Source organism: Narcine bancroftii, chromosome 4 (genome assembly GCF_036971445.1).
Source record: "Narcine bancroftii isolate sNarBan1 chromosome 4, sNarBan1.hap1, whole genome shotgun sequence".
In the NCBI taxonomy this organism is placed as follows: Eukaryota; Metazoa; Chordata; class Chondrichthyes; order Torpediniformes; family Narcinidae; genus Narcine; species Narcine bancroftii.
Window position 1 is genome coordinate 30,672,325 of NC_091472.1, and position 27,372 is coordinate 30,699,696.

At 41.2% G+C, this 27,372-nt stretch overlaps 1 protein-coding gene across 6 annotated transcripts in view; it reads left to right on the forward strand.

Moving 5' to 3' along the window:
- The window catches only part of LOC138760424 (WD repeat-containing protein 64-like), a 119,119-nt gene that overhangs the window by 45,400 nt on the left and 46,347 nt on the right, over window positions 1–27,372 (forward strand). For all 6 annotated transcript variants that reach the window (XM_069931005.1, XM_069931002.1, XM_069931004.1 and 3 more), the window contains 6 exons: window positions 725–848; window positions 2,515–2,663; window positions 8,282–8,405; window positions 12,370–12,539; window positions 18,712–18,843; window positions 20,025–20,152. In XM_069931005.1, the coding sequence (XP_069787106.1) occupies window positions 725–848; window positions 2,515–2,663; window positions 8,282–8,405; window positions 12,370–12,539; window positions 18,712–18,843; window positions 20,025–20,152 (827 nt within the window). The remainder of the gene's footprint in view (window positions 1–724; window positions 849–2,514; window positions 2,664–8,281; window positions 8,406–12,369; window positions 12,540–18,711; window positions 18,844–20,024; window positions 20,153–27,372) is intronic.

A 27,372-nucleotide genomic window follows, 5' to 3' on the forward strand; every position in this document is an offset into this window, starting at 1 on the left:
GTGGGATTCTTCCAATATGTTTTCTTGTCAAAATGTTCCTTCCAACAGTGCAGTGAAAATACACCACTGACCAAATAGAAAAGCAGTTTAATTTATTGAAGAGTTACATACCGTGGTTTGAATTTGTAAGTTTAATTTCAGAATCTGAATCAGCATCTTATTGTCATGACAAGTCATGAAATTCAGTGTTAGAATTTTAAGTCAGAACTTCAAATGGGAAACCTCAATATTTGCAAGGATGTATCTCCATGTAGCTTTAGAATTGTGAACACAATCTCCTAGAGTTCTGTATTCTCCAATTATAGCAGTGTCCTTGGTGGAGAGGTGAAAGATGGTCATTTTCAACATTTTTGTATTTAACAATAATCTATGGTTGCATTTGTTTTTAGATGAAGAAGCTGAAGACCTTGTTCTGAAGGGAAAAAAAACAAAATCAAGCAACAATAATACTCCAATCCTCACAGGTTTTAAACTCAGTTTGAACAGTTATCGATTAGCAAGGCATCAGGCTAATATTGCCTCGATTGTGGTCTTTCTTGCTCTTCTAATGACATTTGAAGTTAGTTTTCATAGATTAGAATTATTTTCCCAGGGCCTATTTATTTTCCCAGGTGCTATTTATTTTAGTTTGCACTTGTGTATTGGAGAAAGGAGTCTAACCACAAAGAAATTAGAAATATGACTGATGTTGATTTTCGTCTTATTTTTTTTTCTCTCTTGAAAGATGTTCAGAGTCTGGGATATTCAGACAATTGCAATCCTGCAGATTTTCATCTTGGGTGAACATAAAGTAGATCGCCACTTCAACACAATGGTGTTTGACAATAAAAATAAGAGATTAATTGTTGGTAGGTGAGCAAGCTGTGAAAAATCAATCGCAGCTTTTCAATTAGAAGTGTAATAGCAGAGTGGTGACGTCCTGGAATGATGGTGAAGAAGGCTGGATTTAATGATCCAGAAAAATCAATCCCACTACCACTTCAGATGGACATTTAAATTCTCCCAAATACATTGTAATTGAACACAAAATCTGATATTATATTGATTTTGGCTATTGGATTGTTATGATCAAGCAACTGGTGCATTAAAATCCATTAAAGAAAATCAAAAATGCTACAAATGCCTGATATCTAAAATACAAATAGAAAATGCTGGAAATACTCAGAGCACCAAGCTTCATCCATGGGGAGAGAAACAACATTCTGATGAGGAGTCTTCAATCTTAAATGTGAACTCTGTTGTTTCTCTAGCTGCAGATGAAGCCTGACTAAGGAGTATTTCTAGCACATCCTGTTTTTAGTTTACAGGAAAGAAATCTGATCTAGTCCATATGTGAGTCCACCCTTTTGATATGTATGCTCATTATTCATTCAGAGATGATTGTTCCAGTGTTCAATGAAGGGAAAGGACTGCAAAATCCATCTTGGACACTTCTTATCTCTCTTTATATGTGCAGTAGAAATGTATAATGTAACAAATCCTGTAAAGGAATAGTAGAACAATGATTTATACTTGGGACCTGTTTGAAGCAGAAGTTCACAGTACTGCAACATAAAGATGTAGAATTGTAATTTATGAGTTGGTGAAATGGTAAAGAAATGCACAAATTGCACAATTCTTGGCAAGGTTGCAGTTGGCAGAATGGAAGTGATTTTTCAACCATCAGCTGCCCTGATTGTGAGTAATGAAGCAAATGAAGATGGTGGTGAAATAGTGTCTGCCCCTTGCCTTCTTAAAGTTGGGGTGCATGTGCGTGCGTGTGTGCTTGTGTGCGTGTGTGTGTGTGCGTGTGTGCTTGTGTGCATGTGCGTGTTAGCCTTGCTTGCACATATCAGGATTCCTACTGCATTGGTTGCACCTTCTTTAGTCATCAACTTGTTAACGTGCATGTAATTTGTAATTTGAAAGTCTATTGAATCTCCAATGTGCACGCAACTTCTGTGAAGCTTGCAACAGTAAATGCCTTTTGAAGTTTGTATCTTTCAAAGGACTGAAGTTGCTAGATTGTAGGAAGCTAACAAGGATGCTTCTTGGTCCATGCAAAATCTACAATTTATTTTGTACAATGTCCCGATTTTCATCAAGCACTTGAGGACAGTTACTTAAAAGCTATTGGCAAAATAAAATTATTTTAAGTTGTTTTCTTTTGCAAGTTTTGTTTTAGACTTGTTGGATAATTTTTCATTTTCTGCAACAGTTGGTATTCTACAGTCTCTATACTCCTAAGGATCTGCAGTATGTTAAATCCCTTTCAGCCTCTCTCCTGCCTTTTGCTGTATTCTTTGACTGTCCCTTCACCTGTGATCCTGCCATGTCATTTCAAAAATGTGTTGGAATAAACAACCTCGACATGCTTGCATTAGATTACGTAATGGAGGAAAGTTCTGTGAGATCTGATTCCATTAAAATCAACCTAATACCTGCAGAATAGAAGGGATCTTTGAAAATAGAAATAATCCTTCTGATAGTGAGAGAGAAATTCATATTCATTGTGTGATTTATTTTTTAATGTAGGCTCCACTTCAATCGACCTTGTACCCCTTACATCTGCCGTGCAGGACAATCTCAAGGTTCCCCTATCCCATGAGCAATCCATCAATGTTCTGGTCTTCAACAAAACTAGTGGAAAAGTTGTCTCTATTTGCAGTAAATCTATAATTAAGGTAAATAATTAACTGAGAAATAGTATGTAGACCATTAAAGATTTAATACTCAGTTTCATAATGAAGTATGCATCCGTGCATATTAGTCATCAGTCATGTTAATATGGTAGAGCACGAGGATGTGATCATTTTCTTGCATTGCTTGTTTGTGCATAAGGGCACCAGCATTGAGATGAGTCAAATATAATGTTTTCCTCATTTGTGCATGATAAATGGAGATGAACTCCAGGATCCAGGTGAGGATAATTCTTGGCCAAGTCTCTTGGAAGGAAGGAGAGCATTGCATTCAACCAATGCTGGAATCTATCATGCAGCCTGGAATGGATGGCACTGCTTTGCACAGACATGGGCCTCAGTGGCCAGTGGGGACTCTGGGATCATGGCTGCTCTCTGGCTGTCTCTTTCCTCATTCCCCATGAAAGCCTGGGGTGTGTTCCATCTGATCTTGATGTTTTTGAGAGGGTCTAACATTTCCTCTTCCTTGGACTCCACAGTGTACAGCATACGGGCCTGCTCAGTTCTGATGTCACCCTGGTCAGGCTCCTTTTCTCTGGTGAGTGCTGAGTCAGGGTGTTCACTTGGGGCCTTTCCGGGCTACCCCATCTCCAGGCCCATGTTGCCTCTTTTACCCTTTAAAAGCCCCACCTTCATTCTTGACTTCCTTCTGCTCACATACACATAGGACACCTTGGGGTTCTCCTTAATCCTATGTCCCCTTTGAGCTCTCCTACGTCCTTTCCTAAATTCCTTCCTGGCTACCATATTCTTCTTATGTCCTACTTCTTATCTAACACATGCTTCTTTCTTCTTCTTGACTAGATTCTTCACCTTTTTCATCAACCACAGTTCCCTTTTCCTACCATCTTTTCCCTGTCTTAGTGGGACAAACCTATCCTGAACCCAACACAAATGGTCCCTAAACTTCCTCCATATTAGTTCTGTACTTTCACCCTTGAACATCTGTTTTCAATCGATAGTTCCTGCCTCATCCCATCGTAATTATCCCTTCCCCAATTAAACATTTTCCCATTTTTGTCTGCTTTTATCCTTATCCATAGCTGCACTAAAGCTCAGGGAGTTGTGGTCCCTCTCACCAAAATGCTCCCCCACTGACAGGTCCACCACCTGACCATGTTCATTGCCTAGAATTAGATGCAGTATGCCCTCTCCTCTTGTCAGCTGGTCTACATACTAAGTCAGAATTCCTTGTTGGACACACCTGACAAATTCAGCTGCATCTATCCCTCTTGCAGTCAGGAAATGCAGGTCAATATTAGAGAAGTAGAAATTACCCATAATTACAACGCTGTATTTTCTGCACCATTCCAAAACCTACCTGCTTATCTGCTCCTCTCTGTCCCAAAGGATACTTGGGGGCCTTTAGACTACTCCTAGTACAGTGATTGCTCCCTTCCCATTTCTGATTTCCACCCACACCATTTCAATAGACACACCCCCTCTGCAGCATTTTTCCTTTCTATAGCTGTGATACTATCCCTGACCAGTAATGCTACTTTCCCCCCTCCCTTTTAAAAAAAGTAATAGGGAGAATCCTGAGAATTATAGACTGGTGAGTCTTACACCAGTGGTGTGCAAACTACTGGAGAGGATTCTTTAGGATAGGATCTATGAGGATTTAGAGAAGTCCAGTCTACACAAGGGTAGTCAGCGTGGCCTTGTGACTGGAACGTCATGCCTCATGAGTCTTATTGAGTTTCGTGAGGAGGTAACAGAAGAAATTGATGAGGGTAGGGCAGTAGATGTGATTTACATGGATTTTAGTAAGGCATTTGACAAGCCCCCCCCCACCCCCGCCCTCCCCCCACCGGCCCACCATGAGAGAGACTCATACAAAAAGTCATGAGGCATGGGATCTGTGGAACATTGACTGTGTGGATTAAAAAATTGGCTTACAGATAGAAAGCAGAGAGTAGTAGTGGAAGGAAAGTATTCTGCTTGGAGGTCAGTGACAAATGAACTACTGCAAGGATCTGTTCTGGAACCCCTGCTCTTTGAGATTTTAATAAGTGACCTTGATGAAGAGACGGAAGGAGGGGTCGGTAAGTTTCGGATGATACGAAGGTTGGAGGAGTTGTGGATGGAGCTGAAGATTGTTGAAGGTTATAAGAGGATATAGACAGGAGGTGGGGTTGGGCATAAATGTGGCAGATGGAGTTCAATCTGTTTAAGTGTGACGTGCTGATTTTGGAAGGACAATAGTGGTGAAGGCAGGCTCAGTTTTAACATTTAAAAATAATTTGGAGAGACACATGGATGGGAGGTGTATGGAGGGCTATGGTTGGGCTGCAGGTCAGTGAGACAAGAGAGAATAATAGTCCAGCATAGACTCGAAGGGCCTGCTTCTGTGCTGTCGTTTTCTATGGTTCTATGGTTCTAAGACAAAACAGAAGGCCGAGCACAGAGTTAATGGTCGGTTACTTAAGAGTGTAGATGAACAGAGGGATCTTGGGGCCCAAATCCATACATTGCTCAAGGTCGCCACCTTGATAGGCTCGTTAAGAGTGCCTACGGAATGCTGGGCTTCATTAATAGGGGAATTAAGTTCAGGAGTAGAGAGGTCATGTTGCATCTCTACAAATCTTTGCTGAGATTACACTTGGAGTATTGTGTTCAGTTCTGGTCGTGTCATTATAGGAAGGATGTGGAAGCTTTGGAGAGGGTGCAGGGGAGATTTACCAGGGTGTTACCTGGATTGGAAAGCAAGTTTTATGAGGCAAGATTAATTGAGCTGGGACTTTTTTCTTTGGAGCATAGAAGGATGAGAGGAAACAATAAAGATCTGCAAGATTATGAAAGGCATAGATAGGGTGGATAGCCAGTGCTTGTTTCCCAGGGCAGCAATACCAAACACCAGAGGACATATGTACAAAGTGAAGGGAAGAAAGTTTAGAGGAGACATCAGAGATAATTTATTTTTATACAGAGAGTTGTGGGTGCCTGGAATACATTGCTGGGGGTGGTGCTGGTAATGAAACATTAAAGGGAATTTAAGAGACTCTGAGACAGGCACATTTATGGAATAAAGGCAGAGTGTTACGGGGTAGGGAGGGTTTGTACTTTTTTAAAGGAATATATTGGAAGGGCTTGTACTGTGCTTTCGTTGTATATGTTCAACATTCAAGCTCATTCCAAGTAAGGACTGCTGAAGAACCCTGCAATCCACCAGGAGGTGAAAAGGGGCAGTAAACATCGGAGATGGTGATCAGAAAAATAACTGGCCAGTGCCAAAAATGTTCAGTTGCAACATGAGCAAATTTCATCTACTAACATGTCGATTTTTCTTTCACTCTACAACCACTTGGCCATGACTTCAGCATGCAAACATTCTATCTCGGACTTTCATTAACTCAGTTGTTCAACAAGGACTGTTTGTCTCTTTGGCTTGGCTTCGCGGACGAAGATTTATGGAGGGGGTAAAAGTCCACGTCAGCTGCAGGCTCGTTTGTGGCTGACAAGTCCGATGCGGGACAGGCAGACACGGTTGCAGCGGTTGCAGGGGAAAATTGGTGGGTTGGGGTTGGGTGTTTCCTCCTTTGCCTTTTGTCAGTGAGGTGGGCTCTGCGGTCTTCTTCAAAGGAGGTTGCTGCCCGCCGAACGGTGAGGCGCCAAGATGCACGGTTTGAGGCGATATCAGCCCACTGGCGGTGGTCAATGTGGCAGGCACCAAGAGATTTCTTTAGGCAGTCCTTGTACCTTTTCTTTGGTGCACCTCTGTCACGGTGGCCAGTGGAGAGCTCGCCATATAACACGATCTTGGGAAGGCGATGGTCCTCCATTCTGGAGACGTGACCCATCCAGCGCAGCTGGATCTTCAGCAGCGTGGACTCGATGCTGTCGACCTCTGCCATCTCGAGTACTTCGACGTTAGGGATGAAAGCGCTCCAATGGATGTTGAGGATGGAGCGGAGACAACGCTGGTGGACTGTAATGCACTGAAAAACCCTTTTCTTTTACACAGAAGAGGGTTGCAAGTCAAAGCTGACTTGCTTTGAATAGAGTGTGGTGGCAATCATGAGCTCGACCACCACAAGACAAATGAGCTATACTGGATCAGAGAATATTGACGATGACATTGGGCTCATATGATTCTCTTTCTAGCTTTCCTTTTATTTCACCCTCCACCATTTTGCAGACTTAAAGTCTTCAGATGGCATATCCATCTTATCTGTGGCCTTTCCCTCATGACAACCATTTGAAATATGTATTAAATATATCTGTGGAGCTATCAGTTTAGGAAGGGAAGAAGTCTGCATTCTGATGGTCACATCAATGATCTCAAATGCGAGAATTTCACGAGTGGTATGGAAAGTTCTGATTTGCACCTCAAGGCTGACTAGGCAATCATGAGATACAATGGGGTGAGGAGAAGAGGGTGACTCCTCCCTGGGGAATGCATTTAAGTGCAACATTTCCATTTGAGAGCACACAGGTTAGGAATGCTATGGGGCACTATATAACCAAAGACAGACAAGTATCTTCACACAAGGGTCTCAACTGAAATAGCAAAAATTCTGAGGGGTTTTAGCAGGGTGAATTTAGGAAAAAAAATCTAGAAGAAGGGGGGATTATTGTTCATAAGGGCTCATTTAAGGAAGAGATGAAGTAAGATTGTTTTTCTTTAATAAGATGGAGAGTCTTTAGAAATCTGTTCCTCAGCAAGTAATGGAAGTAGAGTCTGAATATTTTTGAATTAGAGTTATAGGGAGACTAGGAAAGCAAAGCCGTGAAAGGTTATACTGGGTAGACTTGAATATACAGTCAAGGTTGCAGTCTTGGACATTAAATAGCAGAACAGGTTTGAGGGCCCATATGGCTCCTAATACAGTAAAATACCTGTCATCCAGAATTCAAGCAACCGGCAAAAATAAATCGAGGAAAAAAAATAGGAAGTTTGAAATTGGCAAGCCTCATTGCTAGTTCGCCAAGCATGCAACACACAGTCTCAAGGAACTGGAAAATTCACTTACACGACATCTACCAATCTCCATAGGTTTTAGATACCAGGGGTTTTACTGTACCTGTAGTCTGTGTGCAACAAAGGTAAGACAACATTGGAACTGCATCATTACAGGAACCTGAGTTCATCTTCATCGCTGAGAAGCCGAAGTTTATTCACCATATCTTTATTTACCATTGAGAATGGTCCGAAGCTGTATTAATAACCTTCACTTGTTAAAACTTTATTTCCCTTTAGCATCCACCAAAACTCCACTGGAAAGCAAAGGGCAGCTGCTCGCTTTCCACTGAATGTTGCCAAAGTTTCCCAAAATAAACTTTTTTCTAATCATGACTGTGGGCGAGACGAAACAAAACCAAATCAGTATCACCAGCCATGGAGCAACAACCAAAGAATGTTATAACCTACCTTTCAAAATAAATTTCAACAAAGAAAACAAACCAGGGAGGAGAGGTCAGCTGAGGTTCGATACACAAATTTTATTTCCGCCCTGTATTGTTTCTTTAAATATAGAACAACAAAGTGAAATATTTGCATGCACATTAATGTTGGCAGCCGCAATTTTCAATGTTTGGGATTTTGTTAAGTTAATCTTTTGTTTTCCTGCAACAATCAGAACACAATTTTGGGCATTTTACAGGTCTGGAAACTGGAAAATGGGAAAAAGATCTATCAAATTGCACATCCTCATGGACAGTCGGTCCAGGTGACAGCTGCAGTGGTAGATGAACGTGGAATATACCTTGTCACGGGAGCAACTGATGGTGAATCACATTTAGACTAATTTTGAATATGTGTGGGATCATAAAAATTTGATTGTGTAGTACTTTTTACACACTACACCATCAAAAATAGATTTCATCATGGATTTTATTTCATTTGAACTATTTCCAGGCAAGGTTCCCTCTAATTTTTTTAGTAGTTAGTGTGCACAAAAATCTTATGTTGTGCAATTTTTTTTTCCCTGTGACAAAAGTATGTGCGCACTGAATGCTTGTGCAAATGTAAACTTGAGATAATTTTGGCACAACCTAATAAAACTGTATTGGCATGTTTTAATATACAAGTGTTTTCAGTCAGTATATGATTTAAGGTAACTGACCTCTTTTGCGTGCATTAATTCCCTTTGTGTGCTCTGCAAAACGCATTTGCGCATATACACAGCTCAGAGGGAACAGTGTTTCCAGATAAAATTACAAAATTAGACCAGATACTTCCATTGGCATGCTTTAATATTGTTATTGGTGTAGTGCATACTTTTGGTCAGATTGATGAAAATTGAAACTCAAAGCCTCACATCTTATTATGAATTGGAAGCGTATATCATGCTACATTCTTGTTTCTTATGTTATTAAAATAAACACTGTACTGAGCCACAGAAACCCGAATGATCCAATCCAGACTGACTGTATCCTATTTAGACACCTCTTAAGTCTATGAAGTGCCAATACTGACTGTTTTTAAATGTATTCAGTTGCTGAGTTCATTTAATATAGGCCTCAGTGTTAATGCTGTTGAAAGACTCCTTTATTGTTCGTCTCACAATTAACATGAGAAGATAGTTTTGGTGTCAGGAGCAAATGGTTGAGAGCCAAAGGCACTGCCAGCAAACAAGTCTATCCTGCATTGCCTCCAGATGACTAAATCCATCTTGGGCTGGATTGATGACCAATGCATTCTCAGACATTTTTTTTAAACCAAGGAAGTTATCACAGAGTCCCAACATCCAATGGATGACATTTAGTTATATTCTAGACTCAGCTGCTTGCTCTGTGGAGGTTGAAGTGATGGTGAATTTCAACCTCCTGTCTACTAGATAATTTCAGAGTGGCACAGTTGACAGATCAGTCAGTTCAACCCTTTATAGCACCAGTGATTGGGACCAGGGTTCGAATCACACACTGTCTGGAAGGAGTTTGTTCTCCCCGTGTCTGCATGAGTTTTCCCCGAGGGCTCAAGTTTCCTCTCACCGTTTGAAATGTACCGAGTTGTAGGTTAATTGGATGTTAATTGGGTGGCATGGACTTGTGGGCTGGAATGGCCTGTTACCGTGCTGTATGTATGTCTATGTCTAATATCTATGACAGAGAACGACAGCAGATCTAAGCCATATTTTGTAGTTTGTTATTTGGGCTCACCACTTCTGAAGTTATTATTTCATCTCCTGGTAGGATAGGTGGCAAATATGAATAGAGAAGTAGTATGTTTATTTATGTGTGTACGTGTGCAGATCATCCTGGCATTGTTTCAACTTGCTTTTGACCGGTTTTACTGTTTTTTTTGAAGGGGAATCTGATTTAACAACAGCTAAATGCAACAATGGCTTAATGCACTAGTAATAAATGAGATCCAATTTTTGGCAGGGCATTTAATAGCAGAAACACTTTTATCTATATTCCACAGCAAAATCTTTAATTTCTCCCATCTTGTCATTCTCCTTGGCAGGACTCTGATTGGTCAAGTCAATAGGTGCACATATTTAGGCAAAATCAATTGCCTTCATCATCCTATCTAGCTGACTAACAAGAGGAATGATCTTAAACATTTCCTAATGGTTCTAGGATTGTCCTGGAAATAGAACAGAACAATACAGCACAGTACAGGCCCTTCAGCCCTCAAAGTTGTGCCAACCCATATATTCCTACCTAAAAAAACGTACTAGATCTTTCCTACCCCATAACCTTCTATTTTCCTTTCACCCATGTGTCTGTCTAAGAGTCTTTTAAATTTCACCAATGTTTCAGCCTCCAGCACCATCCCTGGCAAGGCATTCCAAGCACCCACAACTCTCTGTGTAAAAAAAAAACATACCCCTGATGTCTCCCCTAAACTTCCTTCCCTTCACTTTTTACATGTGTCCTCATGTTTGCTGATCCTGCCCCAGGAAACAGGTGCTGGCTGTCCACCCTATCTCTGCCTCTCATAAGCTTGTAGACCTCCTCTCATACTTCTATGCTCTCAAATGAAAAGTCCCAGCTCTGCTAAACTTGCCTTGTAGGACTTATTTCCCAACATCCTGGTAATTCTCCTCTGCACTCTCTCCAGAGCTTCCATATCCTTCCTATAATGAGGTGACCAGAACTGAACACAGCACTCCAAGTGTGGTCTTACCGGAGATTTATAGAGTTCTAACCTGACCTCTCTACTCCTGAATTCAATCCCTTTATTAATGAAGCCCAGCATCCCATAGGCTTTCAAATGAAAGGTGATGCTCTGTTTCTTTTCTCGCTTTCAATTATTTTCATGATTCTCCCATATTCCTCCTGACTGATGCTCCCACAGAGTGAATACATGTCACTCTGTCAGATGGTCCTTCTTGCTGATGAGGTTTTAATCAAGTCCCGGCCAAGTTTGTGGGAGGATCCCAAAGGTGCTCTACAATTTAATTTTTGAGTTTGAATATGGCATTCTCAACCTGCATTTATAAATATAAAAAAGATCTGATCATTTATCTCATTGGTATCTGTAGGATTTTCCACAAATGGAGATACCATTTTTTTTAAAAATGCTTACCTTGCTGTAAGTTAAAATGCAGCACAAAGGCAATATTTTTTTACTTCTTAATCCTCATTCCAGAAATAAACTCAAGGAGCACTGAGGGCTAGATTTCTGCATCAACAGGATTAAATTAAGTTTCCTTGCAAAAAAAAAGGTGGCTACGCCAGAGCTGCATAACGAAGATTACGGCGTTTTATTTAACAGAGAAAATACCCCCTGTTGAGAAGGTGCGGCAGAGGCGATGTCCGAAGGACGGTGACCATGGTGGCGGACTGTGACTGAAGGACACACACAGACAGTAAGCTGTTGGAGACTTGAGGTCGAAGGACTCACAGCTGGCTACTGGCTGATATGAAGGGACTGGTCCATAAAAACCAGGTATCGGAACCAGATTCGTCAGGGAGCTGAAAGGAAGAAGAGTTCCTGAGGGCCCTGGGTGCTGAAGACTTCCTCATCATCATGTCAGAGGTTTGGATCTGAGCTCGGTATGCTGATGGTTTGAACTGGACTGGAGACTGTGTGGCTTCAGAGGCTGCGGGAGTGCTGGAAGAGAATCCACAGATAATCTGTGTCTCTGGGGAGAGAGACTCTCTTTTGCTTCTCTTTCTCTGACTGTAACAGATGCCGGGCAATGCGAATGGCAAATCCTTGTCTGCCGCCTGGAGGACTAAAGGCAATGTGGTGTAATATTGTGTTTCTGTTTTATTCGATGACAATAAGTAGAATCTGATCTGATTTGATCTAAGTCTTCAGGCATTCCCTTTCCCCTTTTCCATGATCAAACCTCCTCCCACGATATGCTTTCTTTAGTTTCTTTCTCTTCTCACACACTTGCTGAAGTTTATGTGTTCACCGCACATTGAGCAATTTCCCTTAACTGGAGACTTAACTAATTATTTATTGTGGCCATTTGATGACTGAGTCGATTCTCCTCTTTGGGAGATGTCAATTTTCCTCTCTGGGTCATCCCATCCACATTTGGAATATGGTGTTTGATTCTGCCATCCTTGAACATTATCACCCTGCTGGATTACGCTGAAATGTATTAGATCACTTTCCCTCAGTCATGGGGCTACTTTGTTCTTTACAAACAACTGGGAAAGTATCACCATGGAGAAACATCTTTAGGATTTGTGCAGAGCTAACAAAGTGAAGTGTCTGACTCCAATTGTTCTGGCTATTCATTTTCCAGTTCATCAAAAATATTTTTAAAATTTTCTTTAAACACAGGCTCGTTAATAATTTGGGAGTTATATGGCGGAGAGAAAATTAGAAGTTTACCTCCAGTTACAGAAATTAATGGCGAAGATAAACGTATTTCACAGCTGTTCTTTTTAAGCTGTGATGAGCCACGGTTAGTACTTGCTGTGGGTTCGAACAACATGATGAAAGTGATTCAGGTATGTATGATTTACTACTCAATAATTTACATGATATGAAGATATGAGATTACACCTACATTGTGGCATAATTTCTGCATTAATTTCATGGGACATCGCATTTTTCTTTCAAAAGGTTTGCTTCTAGAAAAAAAAGGGGGTTATATAGACAAGTTCAAGCTGGACACAAAGATAATTTCAGATTTGCTGCATCACATAGGAAGTTGGAGAAATGCTAAATTAACTTTTATTGAATTCAGCATCTTTAGTCACATAATGACGCTGAAACATGGTGTTAGTTCAAATGACCTAAAAATGTCTTGCCGCTGATTTTCATTTGTACTGAGCCTCTGATGCCTCTCCTGTCAGTGCCCAACAATAGTCGGTTCCTTCCCCTTGCTTGCTGCTGTGCTCTCCCTCCCTTCTCCACCTATTACCTCCTGCCTTGGCAACCACACCTCTCCCCTTAGCCTTTTATTTGGACACCTGCCGAAATCTTGATGAAGGGCTCAAGCCCGAAATGTCTGTTATGTAATTTTATATTTGCTATATAAAGAACACTATTTGACCTGCCAAGCTTCTGTTTTAATTTTTTGTCCCTTTTCCATGGTCACAATGTCCTTGTGAACCCTTTCAGCATATTCATGTGTTCACAACACATAGAGCAATTTGCCTTAACTGGAGACTCAGCATGTTCGTCATTGGCTGGCCCCAAGATCAGCAGGGATGAAGTCCAGGTGCCATGAATTTTAATGACATGTTGCTCTTCATGGTTTGGTCTGCTTGAAGTAGACTTAAAATATGACAGGAAACCACAAAAATGGGTTATATTTAACAATCAGAACGTGATAGGAAAAGGAAAATTATCGGGTGATATTTGCGTTCAGTAGCCCAGAATCCATGTAAGGCACCCAAAAGTGTTCAGGAAGCAAAATCTTTGTTGTCCAGTGTCATCGAGCTTCCTGGATCCTGGTAAGATATAGGAAACTAGAATCATTCTATATACAAGAGTGAAAAGGTGAAATGTCATTGAGATACTCAAAATGATGAGGGGTTTTGATGGAAAGTAGGGGAAGCTTTTCACATTTACAAGGGTCAGTACGCAAAGATTATATCTTTAAAATAGTTGGCAACAAATATGGTCAATGCAAGAATACTTTTCAGGCAGAAAGAATGCTGGCAGAAGGTGTAACAGCCACTTTCAAGAGGGAATTTCAACTCTAAATTTTGAATCTTTAGCCAGTGATATTTGGCTGCTCTACGTGGTGATTGGGCTCTGGGATAGCATCCAAGTTTCACTAGTTGCTGGGGTTGACAGAGAAGGGGATTGTGAATTCTGTCAACACCCAACATTGATTGGTCGATTGTTACTTGGTGGTTCGTCTGTTCCGGGACATAGCGTGCACTCTTCCTCCCCCTTCCTGCTCTCCCACCCACCCCCCCATCTCCACTCTCATTACCACTCCCCCTCTCTCTTCACCTTTTCTTTTCCCCCCTCCTTCCCCACACTCTTGCCTACTCTCTCCCTCAGGTGCTGGGCAACTGGTGTCTGGCATTAAATGCACGAGGGGTGCATGGTCCACACTCCCTCCTGGAATTAAACCTCATCCCGGATAGAGGATCCCTTTTAAATCAGCAGGGTTGAGGTTCTGTCATAGTTTCATCATGGAGTAATGCCCCAAAAACATACACACCCTTAAAAGTAGCCAAAACCTGCAACTCACAAGCATTCGGAATTTCCCTTGGCCTTTCTCCAAAATTAGCTCAATTGTGTGTGGTAACTTTAGCTGTACTTTTTTTTAACAATGGGGAGGGGGGGGGGGTGTCGTTTCAGCGTTTGCCATAGGTGCTATTTTATCTAGATACGCCACTATGTGGAACACATACAAACTGCTTCAGTCTGTGCTCCTTCAACAAGTAGCAAAACTAGAAGATCTCTCTCCTGTGGCTCTTTTTGTCACAAATAGGATTTGACATTTCTGTTCAGCTTTGGTTATCAGGTTTTGGAGGCAACATTTAAGTATGTCCCAGAGATTGCGATGCACAATCTGTTGTTTCCAGTGCAGGCAGCGCACCAGTTTCATGCTGCCTCCAAATGATTCCTGCTTGCAGTCAGCACTGAATAGACTTAAAAATAATGGGGGTCACTGGTGCGACCAACAGCTTGACTCCATTAAACCTTCCCATATCACTGAAGAGGTGCATTGTGACTTGAGAAGGTTTTGCTACTTGTTGAAGGAGCACAGACTGAAGCAGTTTATATGTGTTCCACATAGTGGCGTATCTAGGTAAAATAGCACCTATGGCAAACGCTGAAATGACACCCCCCCCCTCCCCATTGTTAAAAAAAAGTACAGCTAAAGTTACCACACACAATTGAGCTAATTTTGGAGAAAGGCCAAGGGAAATTCCGAATGCTTGTGAGTTGTAGGTTTTGGCTACTTTTAAGGATGTGTATGTTTTTGGGGCATTACTCCATGATGAAACGATGACAGAACCTCAACCCTGCTGATTTAAAAGGGATCCTCTATCCGGGATGGGGTTTAATTCCAGGAGGGAGTGTGGACCATGCACCCCTCGTGCATTTAATGCCAGACACCAGTTGCCCAGCACCTGAGGGAGAGAGTAGGTGAGAGTGTCGGGAAGGAGGGGGGAAAAGAAAAGGTGAAGAGAGAGGGGGAGTGGTAATGAGGATGGAGATGGGGGGGTGGGTGGGAGAGCAGGAAGGGGGAGGAAGAGTGCACGCTATGTCCCGAAACAGACGAACCACCGTGTAACGATTGACCTTCTCCTAGTTGTTTGCCCTTTGCTGTAAGATCCACTCCTGGAACTTTTTCAACCCCAACTCTCTGGGCACATAGATAGACCCCCTCCCCCATCCCCAAACCCTCCATACCCCTCCAACTGCCCCAACAGATCCACCAGGATGAAATCTGAGAGCGAGGGAGAAACTTTCCAAAAAGTCTGGGGAAACATTTCCTGAATTTCTGAAACATTGATTTTGCTGGTGTTTCTGGGTGGTGTGGAGGATATTTGTCCCTGAGGGTGGCACGGTTCTAGAGGGGTTGGGGGATTCTCTTTGTCCTGTGACAATTCCAAAGCGCAGGGTTCGCAAGGCCCGAGGAAATAAGTTTGACATAAAGCAATGTGCTCCCAACAGCCGGGGCACTTTCCTGACTTGAGTGGCAGAGAGAATGAGGGAGAGGTGAATGGGGAGAGACAGAGGAGAAGGGGAGAGATGGAGAGGCAGTAGCACTGTATGATAGGATCAGAGAGGCCAAGGCAGCCGGGAGTGGGGTGGGGGGAGTGGTGGTGACAAATGGGACTAGATTCCTACCTCGGCCCATCTGTTGCTTACAACATCTAACTCCCGACACCCAACCACCTCGGTCTCGCTGATCCGGGTGGGGGGGGGGGTGGCAGCGGCGCCACATGACAGGCATTCCTGTTTCCCTGGCACTGGTAGAGTGGTTCCAGCTGTGTGGGGGATTACGGATAGCGCAGATAGCCATTGATCCTGCATTGAGCCGCCACACCATCTCCCTGAGTGGGCTCATGAGGTGCAGGACCAGTCCTGGAGTAGCCCGATGAGGTGCCTGAGCTCCATTCCGATGAGCTCTCAAAGTGCTGCACCCCTGGTTTGTTGGGCTTGGGACTCAAGAGTTTGATATTGAGCGGGAGAGGACAGTGGTGCCGCCCTTCAAGTAGCACCCAGGGCATGTGCCATACCCTAGATATGCCTATGGTTTCACAGACAGGAGTGTGAGGCTACATTTGCAGTTCAATTTGATCTTAATTTTCCATTTATTCAGGAGGTGTGTGCAATAAGGCATTAATGTTCTGATGCAGTGGACAGCAAACATCTGAGGAATATCAAAGCTCAGGTTTTCATCTGGGATGAGTGCATTGTCTTCTTCTCATTCTCTGGATTTCCATCAGATTCTAACACTGAGGTAGCATATTACTGGAACCTGGACAAGTTCATTATGAGAGGCACACTTAACTGCTGAATAGATGCTATAATTAGAAAGGAAAAATATATGAACTTCCCTTCAGTTTACAGCTGAACACGATCTGCTGGAGGAACTGAGCAGGTCGAGCAGCATCAGTGGGAGAAATAGAGTGGTCGATATTTTGGGCCAGAATTCTATGTCAAAACTTGGAACGCAGAGAGCCAAGCCAGTATGCAGGCAGCAAGCTGATCAACCCACTAAGGCCCTCCAGCAAATTGGGTTCAGCATCTGCGTCTCCTGTGTACTTTTAATTTTTCTTCAGATCTTTGCTGACCAAAAAAGAAAACTAGAACATTGACCTCACGATTAATGCTTCTTTCCTGATGCAATTGTTTGAGTTATATACCGGGGCAATGGCCTATATTCATGCCGTGTCATTCTAGGTTGACTAAGAGGAATTTTATTATGATTTTTTTTTTTCTTGTGAGATCAGAAGATAATTTTATGAATTTTGAGAGTCTTTTCTTTTCACCTATACATTGAGATCACGCAAAAGAAAAAATCAGTACATTCCTGAATATTAAATTGAACAGGATACAGGAATCGTGTAAGAAAATAAGGTTGAATGGAAAGATCAGCCATGATTTTTATGAATGGCACAGAAGCTCAAGGCCAAATGGTCACTGCTGGTACTAATTGTTGTGTTGTTAAGCATAGACACATTTCCTGATCTTGAGTAGTTCCACAGGGACAATTTATCCTTAACAACACTGTTCTTTGTTGCCTGGACGTGCATTAAATCACCAGCTAGTATTCGACCGACTTAATGAATGATCTTCCTGGAAAGCCTCAGCCTTTTCATTCGCTCTTGTATTGATTGCAGCAATGTTGCTATTGCATTTCCATAATTGGGTACCTCAGTCTATTTATCAGGCTTCTCTTTAAAACTTGTGAGTGAAGATAGAACTAGTCAGGAATCATGTTTATTGATCCTTGTCCTTTCATTCATAAACTTAGTAAATATTGTATCAAGCATTGTTTTGAAATTTAATCATGGTTGATTAACTCTCATGTGTCACAGCATGTAGTGTAGTGCCATGTATAAAGAACCCCAGAATGGGTAGAATAACAGGGATAATAAGCTTCCATTGGCTTTTGGGGATGGTAGAAATTATGAGTGTTTGGGTGCAGGATCATGAGAGTAGTAAGGCAACATCTGAGCCACATTGCACAAGGCTCATTGCCTGTCTAAGCTCTGTTAAGCCCTCGATGTTTTTGAGAGGCCTGCAGGTGTTTTGTTTTTACATGCTGAAAGAAAACTAGATGGAATATTTTTAGTGAGCTCTGCACACCAGGCGCTCCAGATAAATAATAAGCTATTCACTTGGAACTCTCATGTGGGTAAAACCCAACTCTCTGTCATCCACTCTGTGAATAAATAGTACAAGTCACACAGTGAAAGCTAAGATTTCAATTTCATTTTGTGATTTTGTGTTTCTATTTCATACTTTTGACATTTTTGAACAATATTCAGACAAAGGGAATACATTTTGTGCTTCATGCTGGGCATCCAAATTTAAAATTTCATGCTTATGTTTCTGATATGATATTGTAGCTAGACAGATTTCCTTTCTGAAATTCATACTCAAAATTTTACTTACAACAAACATTATGTAAAGTTAATGTTTAAAAATTGTTGAGGACAGCTTTTGCAGAATTACATTTTATCATTAAGGTCTTTTGCAATCAGCATATCTTAATTTAGCAATCGTTTTCTTTTTATACATTGTTTGCAAGTAATTTATGATATATGTAGTTTATTCCAGTATCTCAATATCTCTGAATTCATTGAATGTAAATGCAACTTGTATTTTCCTTCTAACTATAAGGATTTAATTTGTATTAGTGTATCTGCTCATGTTATTAAAAAGACAGAAATGCTGGAGGATCTCAGCAGGTCCTGCAGCGTCCATAGGAGGTAAAGATATAGAACCAATGTTTTGGGCCTGAGCCCTTCTTCAGTATACCTGCTGAGTTCCTGAGGCCCAAAACGTTGGTTCTGTATCTTTACCTCCTATGGATGCTGCGGGACCTGCTGACCTCCTCCAGCATTTCTATCTTTTTACTTCATTCACAATGTCTGCAGACTTTTGTGCTTCACTGCTCACTTCAAAATGATACTAAAAAAAAGCCCTGAAGTTAAATTTATTTAATTTCTGATCTTTTTTTTTCCCCCAAAGGATGGACCAGATGAATCTTCTCTCTCAGTTCTAGGAACATTTCCAAATGTACCTGATGCAATCTACAACAGTAGTTTATTCCCTATGAAACGATTTCAAAGTACCAGTGGACAGTCTGATCTTGTGAAGCAGGTAAACCAATTTATTGAAAATTTAAAGTTTATTCTAAAAACACATATATGATACCTTCAAGCAATATTCAATGGGAACTGAGAATCATAACATGTTCCAAGACTGTTTTTAATAATTTGACTTGTGGACATGGCTTTAAAAGCATGCAAATCATGCCATCTGGTAGAAAGAAGTGTGTCCTTGATCTGTGGTACAAATCTGATTTGCCACCTTGAAACTGAAGGACAAGAGAATCTCTTTTATTAGCTTGAAGCTGCTTTGTTGTGGGCACAAGTTTGGCCCAGGATTCAGTGTGGTGGTTCTGGCAAGAGTGAAAATCGGCATTAGGGAAATGAGAGTAGTCTAGAAGCATTTTTAGTGGCTAGTTCGACCTTTTATCTCAGGCTGGGCACTGAGGAGGCCACACACGCCCTAGTAACTCTACAATGGTTTGTTTTATCAAGATCCAGAGAAACTCAATATATGATGAAAGCAAATGCTATCGAGTTTAATCAAAAGGGCTCCTACCATTCCTTTCTGATGATTTGTAAAGCTATTAATGGTCACTTTAGAATAGGCGCAGGAAAACTCTAAAACTACAGACCAGTTTGGCCACCAGTATATTTTGATCTGTTTCCTTAGCAGTGTAAAATTCCAGGTCATGGTTAACGTAGCGGTTAGCCCAAAGCTATCACAGTGCCAGCGACCCAGGTTCGAATCAGGCACTGTCTGTAAGGAGTTTGTATGGCAGTAGAGTCAGCAAAGTGGTTAGCCCAATGCTATTGCAGTACCAGTGACCTAGGATTGAATCCAGTGCAGTCTTCAAGGTGTTTATAGAGTGGTACGGTTAGCGTAAAAGTTAGTGCAATGTTATTATAGTGCCAGCAACCCAGGTCGAATCCGGTGCTGTCCGTAAGGAATTTATACATTTTTCCCGTGTCTGCATGGGTTTCCACTGGGTACTCTGGCATCCTTCCACCTACCCGAGCTGTAGGTTAATTGCGTGTAATTTGGCCTGTTGCTGTGATGGATGTTTAAATTTTAAAAAATGTCCAGCAAAGTAATTTATTTTCCACCCACACTGCTATTATGTAGTTCCTGGAAGCATATTCGTTGCTGGTTACTGCACGTTAGATAAAGCTGCAGAATAGAGCTAGCTATCAGTTTTTCAAATTATAATTATGTGCTTTGCATTATTTTAGGGCAATCTTGATGACATAGAATTGAGTGGCATTGATATAATGGACTGCATTACTGAAACGTTATTAGTAATTGGATGGTCCAACTTGATCATATTATGGAATTTTGATAATACACACATCCTGCAAATGTAAGCAAATAAATATTTCTTATGTTGCTAAGTATTAAACAATGCCAAATTCTTAAGAGGTACCCCTGAAGAAAATTCAGGTCTTTTTTGTGATGTTTTATTGAGGTAGACTTTTGTATTGATTAAAGAAAAGGCACGACTAAGACATTCATAAATATTTTAGACTGCATGCTCAATATATAGTAAGTTAAATTCGAGTACCATAGAACCATAGAACATTACAGAACAGAAACAGGCCTCTTTGGTCCTTCTAGTCTGTGCCTAGTCCCACTGACTTGCACCCAGTCCATAGCCCTCCATACTTTTCCCATCCATGTACCTGTCCAAATTCCTCTTAAATGTTAAAATTGAACCAGCATTCACCACTGCAGCTGGAAGCTCATTCCACACCCCACCACTCTCTGTGTCAAGAAGTTTCCCTCATGTTCTCCCTAAAATTTTCCCCTTTCACTCTTAACACATATCCTCTGGTTTCTATCTCACCCATCCTTAGTAGAAAAATCCTGTCTACAATTTCTCTGTCTAGCCCCCTCATAATTTTAAATATCTGTATCAAATCTCCCCTCATTCTTCCACACTCTAGGCAATAAAGTCCTAACCTATTTAACCTGAAGTCTGAGTAATATTAATATTCTATTAAATCTTCTCTGCACTCTTTCTATCTTATTGATATTTTTCCTGTAGTTAGGTGACCGAAACTGCACACAATACTTCAAATTTGGCCTCATCAATGTCTTACACAACTTTTTAACATAACATTTCAATTCTTGTACTTAGTACTTTGATTTATGAAGCCCAATATGCCAAAAGCTGTCTTTACAACCCTATCCACCTTAGCACCACTTTCAGGGAATTATGTATCTGTATTCCCAGATCTCTCTGTTCTATCGCATTCCTCAGTGCCCTAATATTCGATGTGTTCATCCTTTCTTGGTTTGTTCTTTCAAAATGCAACACCTCACACTTGTCTGCCTTAAATTCCATCTGCTACTTTTCAGCCCATTTTTCCACCTGGTCCAGATCCCTCTGCAAGCTTTGAAAACATTTTTCAATGTCCACAATGCCTCCAATCTTTAAGTCATCTGCAAACTTGCTCATCCAATTTACCACATTATCATCCAGATCATTGATATAGATGAAAAACAACAATGGTCCCAGCACCGATCCCTATGGCAAACCACTAGTCACAGGCCTCTACCATTACCCTCTGACTTTTCCCATCCAGCCATTGACGAATCCAGTCCACTACTTAACCATGAATACCTAGCAGCTGAACCTTATTGACTAAACTCCCATGCGGGACCTTGTCAAAGGCCTTACTAAAGTCCATGTAGACAACATCCACAGCCTTTCCATCATCAACTTTACTGGTAACCAACTTGAAAATTCTATGAGATTGGTTAAACATGACACACCATGCACAAAGCCATGTTGACTATCCCATATCAGTCCATGACTATCCAAATAATTGTAAGTCTGATCTCTTAGAACACCTTCCAATAATTTACTTATTGTAAATGATGTCAGGCTCTGTAATTTCCAGGCTTACTTTTGGAGCCTTTTTTAAACAACAGAACAAAGTGAGCTAACCTCCAATCCTCTGGCACTAGACCCATTGCTAAGTATACTTTAAATATTTCTGCCAGAGCCCCTGCAATTTCTGCACTATCCTGCCTCAGGCCCTGCAGATTTATCCACCCATTATTTGCTTTAAGACAGAAATCACATCCTCCCCTTTAATCTGTATAAGTTCTATGCTTTCACTGCTTGTTTTCCTTACTTCCTATGACTCTGTGCCCTTTTCCTGACTGAAAACTGATGAAAAAAAATTGACCTTTCCCATTTCTTGTCTCCATACAAAGCTGACCAATTTTGTTCCTTACGATCATTTTGCTCTCAATAACCCTGTAGAAAGCCTTAGAATTTTCCTTCACAATGCCTGCTAAAACAACCTCATATCTTCTTTTAGTCTTCCTGATTGAGGTTTCTCTTGTATTTTTTTATACTCCTCAAGTACTTCATTCCCTCCATGTTGCCTATACCTGCTATACACCTCTCTCTTCTTCCGAACCAGATGCCTAGTATCCCTCAAAAACCAAGGTTCCCAATGTCTACTAACCTTGCCTTTGATCCTGACAGGACCATACAAACTCTGTACTCAGAAAATTTCACCTTTGAAGGTCCTCCACTTACCTCTCACATCATTGCTCAAAAACAATTTATCCCAATCCATGCATTCTAGATCTTTTCTCATTTCCTCAAAATAGGCCTTTCTCCAATTTAGAATATCAACCCGAGGCCCAGACTATCCTTACCCTAATTATCTTGAAACTAATGGCATTAATTTCACTGGACCCAAAATGTTCCCCGACACATACTTCTGTCACCTGTCCTATCTCGTTCCCTAACAGGTGATCCAGACTTGCACTCTCTCTAGTTGGTATCGCTATATATTGATAATATTGTCACATTGAGAAGGGTTTTTTTTCAAGCAGTCTAGCAAGTCAACTCTGACGTATGTACAAAGTAGGAGAAAGTCCAGTGTTACCTTGTAAAGATAAATCGTAGAAAGAGCAGCTTGTGAGGATGGATTTATTCAGGAGTCTGAAGTTTAAAGAAATTATCTTTAAACATGTTGGTACATTCTTTTACATTCTTGAGCCTTCCCATGGCCAAGGGAGAAAAGAGCTTGGGATGGGTCCATCAATACGTTGGCTGCCTTTCCTTGACAATGGAAGATACGGATGCAGTTGATAGAGGGGAGGGAGTTTTCTCTGATGTTCTAAGCTGCATTCAGCACCCACCACAGCTTTTTCTTATCTTCAGCAGAGTATCTCCCACACTACGCAGTGATGCAACCAGCTAGTATCAACATAGTAAATGGTAAGGAAGTGCGGAATGCCGCAGAACAGAAGGATCTGGGAATATGGATACATAATTCCTTGAAAGTGGAGTCACAGGTAGATAGGATGGTAAAGAGAGCTTTTTTTGTACATTGGCCTTCATGATGAAAGGAGTTGGGATGTCAAGAGATTCGTGGTCAAATTTGCAATATTGTGTGCGGTTTTGGACTCCAACCTCCAGGAAGGATTAATAAGATTGAAAGAGTGCATAGAAAATTTACAAGGATGTTGCCGGGACTTGAAAAGTTGAGTTATAGGGAAGGGGTGAATAGATTAGGACTCTATTTCCTGGAGTATCAGAGAATATAGAGAGATTTAAAGAAAGTATTCAAATTTACGAGGGGTATTGATTCAATAAATGCAAGCAGGCTTTGAATTTACAAGGATGTTGCCGGGACTTGAAAAGATGAGTTATAGGGAAGGGGTGAATAGATTAGGACTCTATTTCCTGGAGTATCAGAGAATATAGAGAGATTTAAAGAAAGTATTCAAAATTATGAGGGGTATCGATTCAATAAATGCAAGCAGGCTTTGAATTTACAAGGATGTTGCCGGGACTTGAAAAGATGAGTTATAGGGAAGGGGTGAATAGATTAGGACTCTATTTCCTGGAGTATCAGAGAATATAGAGAGATTTAAAGAAAGTATTCAAATTTATGAGGGGTATCGATTCAATAAATGCAAGCAGGCTTTGAATTTACAAGGATGTTGCCGGGACTTGAAAAGATGAGTTATAGGGAAGGGGTGAATAGATTAGGACTCTATTTCCTGGAGTATCAGAGAATATAGAGAGATTTAAAGAAGGTATTCAAAATTATGAGGGGTATCGATTCATTAAATGCAAGCAGGCTTTTTCCATTGAAGTTGGGTGAGACAAGAACTAGAAGACATGGGATAAAGGTGAAACATAAGGGGGAACTTGCTCACTCAATGAAAGTGCAGACCAAGCTGCCAGTGGCGGTTGTGGATGTGGGTTCAATTTCAACTATTAACAGAAGATTAGATAGGTACATGGATGGAGGGATATGAAGGGCAGGTCGATGGGACTAGGTAGAATAAGTAGTTCGACAAGAAATGTTAGAGCTTTCTCTGTGCCATATCGACTCTAGTTTGCAGATGAAATTGTGAGCATCTTCGCTTGACAAGGGTGCAGCTCATTTTAAATTCCAAAGTAAAAATGCAATCAACTGCCTCTGCAGGTGCTGCCACACAGTTTTTTTTTGCTATTTCATGCCATAGAACAAACACTTAGACCTCACTTGGCAGGCGAAGAGGGGGCTTGATTATTAGATCATTCATCTGGAAAGGATTCCAACCCGAAGCCCTGACTGTCCATTTTTCTTCTTGACCTGCTGAGTTTTTCCAGCTTCTCATTTCTTGCTCAGGTCCTCAATCCCACTGCTCACTGCCCTGGAGTGTTGGTGAGACAATCACCCACCTCATTTGCCAAGAAGGTCTGAAAAAATATTAAGTGGTCATTACCCAGGTTGGCCCACACTTCTGCTTAACAGGAATCTGTGTTGTGCAGGTACAAAGAAAAACATCCACTGCTACTAGAAGACATTAGCAGGGAATGGAATGGGGAGATTTAAATTGGCATTAAGGTCAGCATAAACATCACAGGCTGAAGAGATAATTGTCATAACAGCACTGCCAGATAGTTCAAACAAAATTATCAAGTTTGCATATACTACAACGGTCTTTGGTCTCATGAGTTGGCTTACATAGAGGAGGTTGGAAAGCTTGTCAAATGTTGTGAGGAAAACAACCTGCATCTCAATGTGAACAAAACAAAGGAGATGATTGTGGATTTCAGGAGGACAAAGGTCAACCACTCTCAATTACACGTCAATGGAGAGAGCGTATAACACATGACCTATCCTGGACTCACACCAACTCATTATCAGGAAGATTCAACAGCATCTACACTTCCCAAGGAGATTGAGGAGGACAAGGTTGCTGGCCTCTGATCTTAAAAACATTTTACAGGAGCGTGTTCTGTCTGGTTGCATCATTGTGCGGTTTAGTAGCTGCAAAGCTTCAGATCGGTATTCACTAAGGAGAAGGATATTGGGAGATGTGGGATAAAAAAAGCAAATTGGGTAAATATGGGGAATATAGAGATTACAAAAGGTGTAGTTTTAAGGCTTTTGAAGAATATAAAGGTGGATAAGTCTCCGGGACCAGACGGGATCTTCCCCAGGACATTGAGAGAAGTGAAGGAGGAAATAGCAGAGGCTCTGGCGGTAATTTTTCAAATGTCATTAGATATGGGGATAGTGCCGGAGGATTGGCGCATTGCGCATGTGGTTCCGTTATTTAAAAAGGGTTCAAGGAGGAAGCCTGGCAACTATCGGCCTGTAAGTTTGACGTCTGTGGTAGGTAAATTAATGGAGAAAATTCTTAGAGATAGTACTTGTAAACATCTGGATAGACAGGGTCTGATCAGGAGCACTCAACATGGATTTGTGGGAGGAAGGTCATGTTTGACCAATCTGATTGAATTTTTTGAAGAGGTGACTAGGAATGTGGATGAGGATAGCGCAGTGGATGTTGTCTATATGGACTTCAGTAAGGCCTTCGATAAGGTACCACATGGAAGGTTAGTTAGGAAGGTGCAGTCTTTAGGTATAAATTTTAAGATAGTCAAATGGATTGAACATTGGCTGAAAGGGAGAGGCCAGAGAGTGGTAGTGGATAATTGTCTGTCAGGTTGGAGGCCGGTGACAGTGGTGTGCCTCAAGGATCTGTATTGGGCCCATTGTTGTTCGTTATATACATTAATGATCTAGATGATGGGGTGGTGAATTGGATTAGTAAATATGCAGACGATACTAAGATAGGTGGAATAGTGGATAATGAAGAAGGTTTTCAAGGATTGCAGAGGGATTTGGGCTGCTTAGAAAAGTGGGCTGAAAAATGGCAGATGGAATTTAATGCTGATAAGTGTGAGGTGCTTCATTTTGGTAAGAAGAATCAGAGTAGGACATATGTGGTAAATGGGAGAGCATTGAGGAATACAGAAGACTAGAAAGATTTAGGAGTAACGGTACATCGTTCCCTGAAGGTAGAAACTCACGTGAATAGGGTGGTGAAGAAGGCTTTTAGTATGCTGGCCTTTATCAATCATTGCATGGAATATAGGAGTTGGGAGGTGATGTTGAGATTGTATAAGACGTTGGTGCGGCCTAATTTGGAGTTCTGTGTTCTATAGGAAGGATATAAACAGAGTGGAGAGAGTGCAGAGAAGGTTTACCAGAATGTTGCCTGGGTTTAAGCATCTGGAGTATGGGGAGAGATTGGACAGATTGAGTCTTTATTCTTTGGAGCGTAGAAGGTTGAGAGGGGATTTGATAGAAGTATTTAAGATTATGAAAGGGATAGACAGAATGGATGTGGATAGACTATTTCTGTTAAGAGGAGGAAAGTTTAAAACAAGAGGACATGAGTTAAGAATTAAGGGGCAGAGGTTTAGAGGTAACATGAGGGGGAACTTCTTTACTCAGAGAGTGGTAGCTGTGTGGAATGATCTTCCGGGAGAAATAGTGGCGGCGGAGTCAATTGTATTATTTAAGAAAAGGTTGGACAGGTATATGGATGAGAAGAAGATGGAGGGTTATGGGCATTGTGCAGGGAGGTGGGACTAGAAAGGGGTGTTTGGTTCGGTGCGGACTAGAAGGGCCTAATGGCCTGTTTCCGTGCTGTAATTGTTATGTTATGTTAACTAGAAGTCAATACAGAGGATTAACAAAACAGCCGAGAAGATCACTATTGATATTCACTGGGAGAGTTGCTTAAGTAGGATTCAAATAATTATTGTGGACTCTTTCCATCTATCACAGAGTATCATCAATCAACTTTCACTAGGAAGGAGGTACAAGTGCATGAGGACTGTCAGAATGGGAAATAGCTTCTTCCCACCACTATGAGATTGAAGAATAATATCCCGTAACCATAGATAATTAGAATCACGGAACATGACAAGTCAAGTTTATTGAGATCTGATTGCACAAGTACAACTTAGTGAAATACTGTTCTCTGTTCCTCGGTACAAAACATGCAGACACACAACCAGACATAACACACATGTAAACAAACAATACACATGCTGGACAAGTGTTCATATAAATAAATAAATACATGTTATTTTGTGAATGTGAGCAGTTCCTTTGGTTGTTCTGCATTCTCACCACAGAATAGAAACATGCCCTTAGCCCTTCTTGCCTGTGCAGAAATATGATTTTGCCTGGTCCCATTGACCTATATCCAGTCCATATCCCCCATGCCCCTCCCATCTGTGATGTTTCTTCTATTGTG